Below are 12,031 nucleotides of genomic sequence, written 5' to 3' on the forward strand. Positions count from 1 at the left end.
AATCTGCCATTATGACCTGTAGTGTTTTTTTAAATACAGCTACCTGCTTATAGTGTGTTGCTTAACACCCACCGAGACGCTGATACGATATCTCTAAATGATTAAAGTACAGCCGCTGCTAAGCTCAGGGATGGAGAATGGTAGCAGGACTTCCCAGTTCACTGTTCTCCTAGATTAGTGATGAGGAGGGTCTATCAGCTCTGGGATCAAAAAGTAAAATATGTACTTCTATACAAAATATACAGAAGTTCACACTATTTTGCTCAATTCTGAGAAAATTGAAAGTTGCATTTAAGACTTAAGTTATTAGGGTTTTTAAAGTTAAATTAACTTTAGTTGCATTATTTGTCTGAATGTTAAAATATAGGAAATGAGCATGCACAATTAAATATTCATCATCAACTGATACAGTAAATAAAAGAAAACTCTTATATCGACCTATAACCAATATATTGTGCACCCAGAATACACAATATATTTGTCACCATTGGATCCAGTATTGGTCAAATATTAGGACTATCAAATAAAAAAAAAAAAAATTCAATAAATTAATTGCACAATATGCCGATTAATTCATTAAATTAATTCAATGAATCTCAAAAGTTTATATTTTAGTTTTACTCCGTATCATTGAACCTAAACCCATTACTTGTCTAACAGTTCACAGCAATCCATTCTGCAATTGAATAAATATTTAATTTCCTTTTTTTCCCCTTTCTTACACCAAACTTTAAAATGGTAGTCTATCACAGTTTCCATAAAAATATTAGGCAGCAAAAACTGTCTTCAACATTGATAAGAAGAAATGTTTCTTGAACAAGAAGCATAATTGCATGAGACTTAATTATAATGATTTTTTTTGCATTTTTGATCAAATAAAAATCAGCCTTGGTGATTTTAAGAAACTTCTTTCAAAAACATAAACATCTTAAAGACACTAAACTTGTAAACAAAAAATCTAAATCTAAATAAATAAATTTATATGTATAAAATCAGTAACCAGACAATGTTATTATGCCTAATGATTAGCATTTTTAAAACACAACTGAGATTTAAATGAGGGCAAGGGTAATCTAAAATATAAACGCGTAGAAAATGACCAATACTAACCAATACCAATATATTGTTTGTTTTATTCCATATCATTGAGCCTAAACCCGTTACTTGTCTATAGTTCACAGCAATCTATTTTGCAATTTCATTTGTCAATCTCTGTTTGTTGATGGACAAAATAACATCGGTTCTCAGCTATAGCATGAAAACGATCGTCATTGTTGATCAGCCAGAATGTCTTAATGTGTGTTTACAGACTCACCTGGCTATTGATATCAGCGTTGTTCTGCAAGAGTAGAGACACCAGGTCTTTGTGGCCCCTGTCGCACGCCCAGTGCAGGAGAGCCCGGCCCTGAAACACACAAATATTTCATTACCATGAAACTTCACAGAGAAAAAAAATCATGGTGGATGCAAATACAAAATTTCTGTGCAGACAGTTTCAATTTTTCGGCTCGGTTTTGCTTCAGACAATGCACAATACGTCTTTTAGTCAATCTAGGGCGTTCAATCCCATAATTCAATCCCTTACTCTGATTTAGATACAATTATTTAATAAACTCTCTTTCTGGCTTTGATATGGTGCATAAAAATGAGCACCAGCCAAGAGGCGTAGAGAATATTCAATAACATCCCGTATTTGCAAAGGACCTCTGCAACCCAAAACCATAGACGTGTCCACAGACCACACAACCTACGGGTCGACTCCTTCAGATGGATGAATCCCTCTTCACCTCTAACACATTCATTTATTCCCTTTTGTTATGCGGACCTCTATAAAGTTAACTTCACAATAGATTTCTCTCCTCCAGAAAAAATAAATTATGCACAACAATTTATAACTCAGAGCCTTTAGACCCAACTATTTAATGACGTGCTGACAGGATGAGTTCTTCTCTGGCCACCGTGCAGGCGAGAGAGAAGGGCATTGTGGGAGGGAAAGATCATGGGCGCTCCAGAAACAAATTGCAGTGGGACGGGAGACTCTTTAGCAGTGATTGATGCGGTTCTGGGGACAAAAAGAGAGCAGACCCTTGATCACCAGCGCCGCCCCCCAGGCCTGAAGCCGCTTGTCCCTATCAAGGCTGCAGAGTTCATTTTTCAGTGAAGGCCAATTAGATAAAGCCAACTCCTTAAGTCGTATTCCATGGCTGAAATTATATTGATCTCCACTGCTGCATGTTAAAATTGATATTTATGAGGGAGTCTGAAGCCTTACACTACAAGAGTTTTTTTTTCTTTTCTTTTTTTGGAGAGGAGGGTGTCCCCTGGACTGTTTGTCAAATTTTCATCAGAGATATAGCCAAACATTTTTCTTTTCTCCTACTCTCCTCCCAAGACACACCATTCTCTGGATCCGTAGCCCTTGACTAACAAATTGTACTACAATGGCTTTTTGGACATGGTGCCATAGAAAAGAATCGCACATGAATATATACCATGATATATATTAGAGCACCATTGTATTATTATTACATCATTTGTATTATATCACATCATTCTGGATTTACCAAAACTGAGTTACCAACAATGTTTTTGTCAAACTTGTAATTAGAAGATGCAAATAACAACCTAAATGATTTAAAAAGCGGTTTAAAAAGCTTTAAAAAGTAGTAAGGAAGCTGCTGCTACATCTTTTTCAATTTCATACGTCATTTTATTCTAGCTTGTTTCTGCCTTGGAGTAAAAAATGAAATGAGGTAATTGAAAGATTAGATATAAAATAAGAAATTATGAGAAATAAAGTAAACTGCAACTGCAAAGTAAAGCAAAGCAAAGTCACTGTAAGTTATAAAGATATGACTATAATAATAATTAGGTCAGTTTGCTGTCAGTAAGTTTAAAAAAAAAAAAAAAAAATTAAATTTTATCTTGCAAGTATCAGTTTCCACAAAGATATTTAAAAGCACGACTCGAGCACCAAATCAGCATATTAGAATGACATCTGGTCTGCTGAAAATGAAGTTTTGCCATCGAAGGAATAAATTATATTTTAAAATATGTTCAAATTGAATACAGTTATTTAAAATTGTAACAATATTCCACAATATTACTTTTAACTGTATTTTAAATCAAATAAATGCAGCCTTGGACACTTCTAAACATAAAAAAAAAAAAAACTTTTTAACGGTATTATGTATATATATGAATTTAATTCATTTTGCTGTAAATAAAGACATGTACAAATCCATGTTGTTATTTAAACAAATTATTTCTTAGGACATGAAACACTCAGTAATTAAGAAATTCTACTAAGATGTGAATGCAGAAAGGGCTAAAATCATCCTTCCGGTGACAATGTCTCAGCAAACATAACTAACATGCGGAAAAACCTATATCATCTTCCCCAATTTCCTTCCAGCTAAGCGGAAAAGCTGTAGAAACAGTAAAGATATAGAAATCCCACTGATTACACCTTCCTGTCCTGGGTGAGAGCTGTGGATTAAGTGTGACAGGCATGGACTCTACTGCGGGGCGGTACATTGAGCAGGGCTCAGTGCAGATGAATAGGAAACCTCTTGCTTTACAATGTCCTTGCCAAAGAGGGTGGAGAGCTGCTGGCTCAATTGCCTGTAATTGATGGGGCTGTTCCAGCACAAACAGAGAGAGAAAAGGAAAGCAAGAAATTCTTGGGACATCTGCACAAATGAGTCCGGCCCTCTTTTGTTCAGGCGGAGGGGCTCGTGCCTATCAGAGGCGTGTGTAGACCTGTCGTCCACAGGGCATTTAAGACATCACCATAATAAGACAGAAAAAACATGACACACAATGCCTGTCATAACAAAGCAGCAGAAAAAACACCTAAATTCACGCTGACAATTTAGGAAACGCTCTTCAACGTGTCGGATATAAGTGCATGTGTTAGAGCACTGTTGTTTTCAGTTAACATTATCTAATTCAGAAATAATTTACTTTAAAATGTTATGTGGTGGTAGAGTGATGGTATGAGATTGTAATATCACAGTACTTTGAAATATACTGTTGAATTTAAAAAATGAATTTAATATACACAATGTCCTTAACTGTTTTAAATTCCTATATAATATAATTAATGTAAAACATTTGGACCCAACTGTATATTAGAAAATATAAATATAAAAAAACACTACTATATACATTTATAAATAACATTAATATTATTATTATTTATAGCACTAGTAAAAGACCACTAGTAAAATACTTACACTTAGCATTTTTTTGTATTATTTTAATAGCATTTTTTCCATTACATATATTATTAGAATTTCTTTTTTAATTCTAATAAATAAATGAATAAATAAAATCAATTTCCCTCTTTAGAAGTAAATAAATGACCATTTTTTTTACAAACAAGTTTAAGATAATTCATGTCTTTAATTGTTTCAAATTCAAATAATATAATATAACAATATAATGTAATATAAAAATAATATTTTCTCAAACATTTGAACCCCACTTTACATGTCCAAAAAATGATTTATCATCTAAGCTGTCATTTATACATAACATCAGCAGTAGTAGTTGTTGTAGTAGTAGTAAATAATAATGATAAAAGTAAAGGCTCAATATGAATACATTTTCAAAACATCATAGCAGAAATATTAGTGAGTATAGATCAAATTCATCTTTGAGCAAGTATTTTTAAGACAAAGCAGTTTTTCAGATTATAGAATCATGTGGAACTACAGAATAATCAGTCAGTGTGTCTCTAAGATTGCAAAACACAAGGGCAACCCTAAATAATCACATCCACCTTCAGTGTGTGGCCATGGTTGTGCAATTCATTCTACCATCTCTCCAGTAGTGAAGTGTAAAGCGTGTGGTATCCCCCAGGTCCCAGCACCCCTCTGGTCACCATCCACAATCATCCAACATGGAATAACTCCAAGTTTTCCAGTTTATCCTGATCTATTGTCATCATCATTGAGATTTCCTCACTGCCCTGCACTCAGCTGCACTTGTACATTAAGGGTAATGTATTTGACCCCTGCAGAGACAGGCCGAGCTGTAGGAGGTCAAATGGCAACCATGAAGCTCATCTCAACCCAAATTAAACCACTGGCAACAGCCTCTGCTGAAAACATCAAATGGCATTATGTTCAGAACAGAGCTCATACGTCACATCTTAATGCTGCAGTGAGTTAAAGCCATGCTGTCGGCGTTTAGGACTTAAGCTTGGAAGCAAGGCCTCATTCCTCACAGGTCTGACCTTGAGCTCAGCTTGACCACAAGCGCAAAGTGGAAGATGGCAGAAACATACACATACACACACACATTATATATATATATATATATATATGTATATATATACAGCAGATTTTAAAATTCAATAGTGCCCTCTAGAGGTTAATCTGTTGAACTGCACTAGCAGGACAAACAATGGTGGATTGACAATGGCTGCCATCTGGCCGACCTGATGGTGAGCCAACTGGTTCCCCACTTTCAGAATTGGAGTGCTGAAAGAAATGAAACGGGCCAGTTGGTCACGATGATACATGAATAAAAGTGGGTTGAGCGGGTGGATGGAGCATCCAGTGACCTTTGGAGTTTTAGTTGTGTGGGAATTGCATGGATAGAGAGAGAGAGAAGTAGGGTAAAAGAGAGAAACTGTGCTTCGATTCAAAGGGTCCCTACGCAGTGTTCACAGCTCCCTATACACTGAACAGAGGTATCAAATTCTCTTTCCTTGATTAAACTTCTCAACAAACACACTTGAGTCACACAGATTATAATTTTGGGGTATACTTGTGTAAATACATACATATTACATAAAATAATAATAATAAAAAAATACTACTATAGAAAATAATACTATCTGTAAGATGTTTTTGAAGATGTCATTTTTTGACCAAAACATATAGTTAAAAACAGTAATATTTTGAAATACTTTTATAATTTAAAGTAACAGTTTTCTATTTTAATATATTTTAAAATGAAATTTATTTCTGTGATGGCAAAGCTGAATTTTCAGCAGCAATCACTCCAGTCTTCAGAGTCACATAATCCTTCAGAAATCATTCTAATGCTGTTCAAATTAAATTTTTCTAATTTATAATAATAATTTATTATTGGCAAATTATATACAATGTGAACATTTTATTATATTTTATAAATGTATCGTTTTATTTATTTCATAAATTAAAAAGAATGAAAAGCCTACCTCTTCATCCCTTGTATTCACGTCCACTTTCTTGGAGCTGATGGCCTTGCTGACATGCTCGATGTTGTTCTCTCGGCAATAGTCAAAAATATTTTTGTCCTCTTCCCTAAAGTCAAACACAAAAAGAGAGAAAATACTCTGAAATAATGTAAAGCAATGATCACACCAAAACGTTTACGAGATTTCATAGAAATCAATTAAAGAACATTTGAAATAGCATTTAATCGTTGTAAGGAATTAAGAAACACATTAGTCTAATCTTAAATATTACATAACCAGGGTCAGGGCTGTCACAAGAAATTCTGGGCCCAATAAATGTATATTGCTGAGTGATCACCAAGAAGGAAGATAATGCCAGACTAAACAGTGCTAAACTGATGTGCACAGGTGCCGCAAAAATCATGTTACTGGCAGGCATCTCATGGTCACACGCTTATCCACCTCTGTGGATGCACATTCTCAGGAGCCTGGCGCTCACCACAGCAGTTTTAATTATTTTCCTCTCTAATCACCTTGTGGCATTTGGGCCAAGCCAGGCAGGGCAGAGCGAGAGATCGAGAGAGAGAGAAAGAAAAGGGTTATAGGGGATGAGGTACAGTTGGTTGGAGAAATCTCATTAAGAGATTTACCCCTGCCCCTCTTGCCCATGCAGGATGGCAGATTAATTGCATTTGGAGCACTATTGTGTGGCTGCCCCTCACTCTCATTACAGGGGCAGGGCAGATGAGACTGGCAGCGGACGGGGCCTGAGAGATACAGGAAATAGACAGATTGGCCAACCTAAATGAACTGATTTCTGAGAGTGAATCAGTGCAGTCTGAGAGTATTTCAGTGTTATAGAACCAATATACTGACACAAAAGAAATAGTAAATATAGCAATTTAATACATATTAAAAAAAAATATACATACAGCAGGGGGAAAGGTATGTGACAAACAGATTATTTTCATATTCTGAACAAAATACATTAATACATTAATCTACAAATATACATAAAAGTTTACATAAAACTACTCACAGTAAGAAAAAAACATTTATAGCAGATTCCACAAATAAGGTACATAAAAATGGCCTGGAATTTAAGAAAAAAATATTTTTATACAATTATTTTATTTTATTATATTAAAATTATCAAATAAATATGAATGGAAAAATAAAAAAAAATTATTTATTTTAATTTGACCTTAATTTTGTTATTTTCCAACTTAAAGTTAAATATGCTATATAATAAATATTATACAATTTAAAAAAAAAAATACTATGTCAGAATGGATACATTTAAAACTAGTTACTTTTCACTCTTGTATCATTCATGTAATTAATGCAATAGTTTATGCAACATATCTGAACAAATTCAAAAACTAATTTGTGTTTTAAAAAGTAATGGTACAACAAAAGTACACCGTTATCATGGAAACTGACTTATGCCTATATAATGCGTGCAGTAAACCTGGCCTTATCTCCGCTGTAGTAAATAAGGCTGAATATGTGAGTGTGTGTGGTCTTACCGTGACCCAGTGTGTCTGTGCCATGTGGGCATCATTCGTCTCCCAGGGCAACTAATCAATAAAACTGCTCATTCGTCAGACTGATGCTGGCCTGTGCTCCTAAAGCCCGAGTACACACGCGCACACAAGCGCACGCTTATACCTGATTAATAGCCCACTGATAAACGACATGGCATCAACGATGCCGCTGAGCATGCTGGGAAGGTCACAGGCTATTCTGTCATTCCACACCGTTTGATCAACATTTTCTAACTAGTGAGAGATCAAAAACAACAAAAGATCTATGTTGATGTTTACACACACAGACTCCAATGCAGATTATAGACGTGAATCTGTGTGTAAATCTTCAAATATTAAAAAAAACAGATAAACAACTCTTTAGTACTCTTTAATGTCTTTCAAACATTTCCCATTGATTTCCATTGTATTTCTGTACATACAATGGAAGTCAGTGGGAACCTGAAACTTTTTTGGTTACCAAAATGTCGTATGTTCCATCATGAAAGAGAGTCAAACAGGTGTGGAACAACATTAGGGCGAGTAAATGATGACAGAATTTTCATTTAGGAGTGAACTATTCCTTTAACACAATCAATCAGTGACAGGCAGAGCTGACACACAAACACACGCCACACCTTGTCAAAAAAAGGCACTGCCCTCCAAAATAGCCCGATATTCTGAAACTGACACCTGCTCCCATCAATCTGATTCATCTCTCTCCAAGGCATCCTCACAGAACAACTCATCTATCACGCATTCTTCAAAGGAGAAAGATTCCTCATTCTTGACTCCTGCAGAAGCACAGGGTTATGCAGCTTATCAGCTGTTGTTTCCCAAGTGAGTTAAAGCAAAAAAATTTTTTTTTAAAAATGAGATGGCCTTGGAGTTACAGGTCATCTGGTTTAGCAATCGGCCAATGCAGAAGCCATTAAGTCTCTCTAATCAAATGCTAACGAGAGGTTTGAATATGTAGGAGGGCTCTCAATCACCGTGCTTGGAAATTGGAAAGCAGCGAAGCAGTCTGCATGGCAGTCTGATTGGGTCACGCCCGAAGTGGGCCGCTCAGCGAGCGACAAATGGGAGGAAAGGAGGGGGAACGGGATGTTAATTGCCTCTTTGCTTTTCCGTCCCCAATGAAAGACTCACATTCTCCAGGGACACGTCAACTTGGGGAATGAACCCCTGTTGCATTGATACTTCCATATATTTCTTTTATTCATCCATGCCTGGATCCATTTTACATTCTTATCATCGATATAATCATAAAAAAAGTAATTAAACTCTACCGCTTCCTGAGGCCTCTTCACCCCCTATGCATGCATACTAATACTGTTAATTTAAGAGGTAAAACCATGTGAATTCAGCCCTTAATTTGTCTTGTTAAACGGAAGAAGCAACGGAGCGTCTGGTATATGTGAGTTCCATGAGCAAGAAAATGAATTATGCCACACTAATGCAAGAGTGATCACTGGATCAAATAAAAAAAACTGAAGGAAATTATAATACAATCATCATATTCATAAGCAGGACTTGTTACCTTATCTTTTCCTCTTGGTATAGAGAGCTAACCGCTGGCCCGCCGAATCCAGTTCGCTTCTCTCCTCCTCTTCGCTCTGATGACTGAAAGAAAGACACGAAAAATTATGTCACACACAAAGAAGAAACAGGAAACTTTCATAATGCCCGCAAATGAAGCCTAGAGATCCATTTGAAGGTTTTAAAGGAGTAGTTCACCCAAAACTGAATATTTCTTTGAAATGTACAATTCAAGATGTAGATGAGTTTGTTTCTTCATCTGAACAGGTTTGGAGAAATACTTGCTCACCAATGGATCCTTTGCAATAAATGGGTGCCGCCATAATGAGAGTCCAAACAGCTGATAAAAACATCACAATAATCCACACAACTCCAGTTCATCAATTAACGTGTTTGTAAGAATCTCCTGATTCAGTGGAGAATGCAATTTTATGGATAGAGGACTCATATTTTAACTAAAGCAACAAATTATAGTTAAAAACATCTTAATAATGTATTTGTTTATAACAAACACTTAACTTTTCACTTAACAAGCCATTAACTGATGACCTACAGTCGTGTGGATTAATTGTGGATTATGGTGATGTTTTTAATTAACTGTTTGGATCCATTTGGATGTATTGCTAAATTTCTTGATGAGGAAACAAACTCATCTGCGTCTTGGATGGCCTGAGGGTGAATACATTTACAGTAGATTTTAAATTTCAAAAACATGACAGAAAACTGGCAGGATGCTGCACATGTTACTAAACTTGTGCTAGACAGGTTTTGTATTTTTGACATTGTTATATTCACTTTTCTTCCCTTTTCAGACGCAACAGTATTTGGCAACAGCAAGAGAGAGCGCACAAAGGACTCTGGGTATTCAAACCCACTGAGTAATAGATTAATACTGCATTGTGCAGCCAGCCAGCTCTATTATACAGCAATTTTAATTCAATGGCTTAAAACTATTACCGTTTTGAGCTGAAAAGTGCTGCATCTGCACTTCTGCTTGAATAGTAGGCTTGTATTAAAATACCGTAAATTTGTGCACTTTTCTTTTGTTCCTCCACAGCAGGTGCACGTAACAACAGAAGTGCACAGGAGGTCAGGAACAAGCTATTGTCTCTCCTCCCTCCCCGGTTCTTTCTCTCTATCTCGTAATGGAGCTTCCTGCCCTCTTTTAACACACTAACACAATCAGTACATTCTGTAAGGTGGGGAATTTGTTTATGTGCTTTTGTGCCGGTCTGGATGGCAGTCAGATTGTGTTACCTGCAGCAGTATCAGTGAAAGGGATGTGTCCGCTCTGACATGGGTATTATGGGTAAAAAGCAATAAGGCAGAGGGAAGATGGATATGGAAAGAATACAAAAGCAAAAGAGAAAGAGAAAGGAAGAGAGTAAAGCTAGAGAAAATTAAGCATAAAGGAAAGGGTTTGAATTAAAGTTGACTCAAAATATTTTTGGATATTATTTTATTTATAAGTGAAGTTGGTCTGTATCATTTTTTTTTCTTTTTCTTTTATTACACAGACAGTAGAGAGTGACAGGAAATTTACTGGAGGAAGAAAACTGTAATAAATTGCAGACACATTGCAGGCTGGTCTTAAACCTGCATCACGCACCATGACTCAATGGAGCTTTGCAATAGCAACGTAAAGGTTTTGCATAGGAATTGCATAATTCCCTATGAATTATATAATGAACATGAATCATCTACAGCTACAGAAAAGTAGCAACTCTATTTCTGATATCTTTCCATGGGGGGTAGATCGTTCAGTGTTGTTGCCCCTAAATTGTGGAACTCTCTACCCAGATCACTCTGTCTTGCCAATAGCCTGTCTGAATTCAAATCACTGCTCAAAACTCACTTGTTTTCTGAATGTTATCTTTCTTAGTTAACTTCTGTTTATTCTGTTTTATGTTGTATATTACTCTTTGGATTTCTGATGTTCTTTTCTTTCTGTTTACTGTTTGATGTTTTCCTCCCATTTCTGATGTTTATTGTAAAGTGTCCTTGAGCTCTGGAAAGGCGCTATATAAATAAAACTTATTATTATTATTTTGAGCATTATTCTCAACATCTTGGTAAAAACGATGGGACATTTTTCTGCTACCTATTTCAGAAGGATGCACAACCACAACAACTGCACAATCAGAGACTGCCCTCTTCTGGACATGTTATTCAGTAACATACAGAACAATGCCTATAGTTTACCAAAAGACAGATCCACTTACGATAAGTATAGTGTAATTGTAAAAACATACTAATTAATGTTGTGCTTCATCTAAGAGCAAAAAAAAGTCAAGTTAAGAAGTGAAAATCTCTACAAAACAATATAATTCAGATGTGTTTTCAATCATTTGTCTGGGTGGACTGGAACTTGTGGACTTTTGAATATCAACATAGTAAATCAAACTATTTAACTGCAAAAGAGCAAGAAAAATCTTGTTTTACATCCCATCATGCAATGGCCCCTACAGTAGGTTTAATCTTTACCTTCTGGCTGCCTTCTGGATCCAGGGCACGTACACAGGACACATACTCCTGCATGGCCTGCTCCACACTCATGTCCGCCAGCTGTTTCCATGCTGACCTGTGAACAGGAAGCATTCTGTTGGGTTTTAAAGACTCTAAAGACTCTTGCTCCCAAAAAGCTCATATTAATTTATTTACATTTACATTCATTTATTGACCAGTCGATTTTATCCAAAGACTTACAGTTAAGGAAAACAACAGGCTATTTGTCATAAGAGCCAACAATTTTCATAGTACTAATCAAGAACTGATTAGAGTTCTGAAGACATCA

The 12,031-nt window shown here is 35.8% G+C and overlaps 2 protein-coding genes across 5 annotated transcripts in view; one reads left to right on the top strand and one right to left on the bottom strand.

Moving 5' to 3' along the window:
- The window catches only part of xpr1a (xenotropic and polytropic retrovirus receptor 1a), a 111,864-nt gene that overhangs the window by 21,845 nt on the left and 77,988 nt on the right, over positions 1-12,031 (top strand). The gene's annotated exons all lie outside the window — the stretch shown is intronic.
- The window catches only part of acbd6 (acyl-CoA binding domain containing 6), a 34,847-nt gene that overhangs the window by 19,196 nt on the left and 3,620 nt on the right, over positions 1-12,031 (bottom strand). For both annotated transcript variants that reach the window (XM_058784533.1, XM_058784534.1), the window contains exons 3-6: positions 11,722-11,818; positions 9,239-9,321; positions 6,194-6,299; positions 1,316-1,405 (exon numbers count right to left, since the gene is read on the bottom strand). In XM_058784533.1, the coding sequence (XP_058640516.1) occupies positions 1,316-1,405; positions 6,194-6,299; positions 9,239-9,321; positions 11,722-11,818 (376 nt within the window). The remainder of the gene's footprint in view (positions 1-1,315; positions 1,406-6,193; positions 6,300-9,238; positions 9,322-11,721; positions 11,819-12,031) is intronic.

This window comes from Onychostoma macrolepis, chromosome 08, assembly GCF_012432095.1.
Source record: "Onychostoma macrolepis isolate SWU-2019 chromosome 08, ASM1243209v1, whole genome shotgun sequence".
NCBI classification, from domain to species: Eukaryota; Metazoa; Chordata; class Actinopteri; order Cypriniformes; family Cyprinidae; genus Onychostoma; species Onychostoma macrolepis.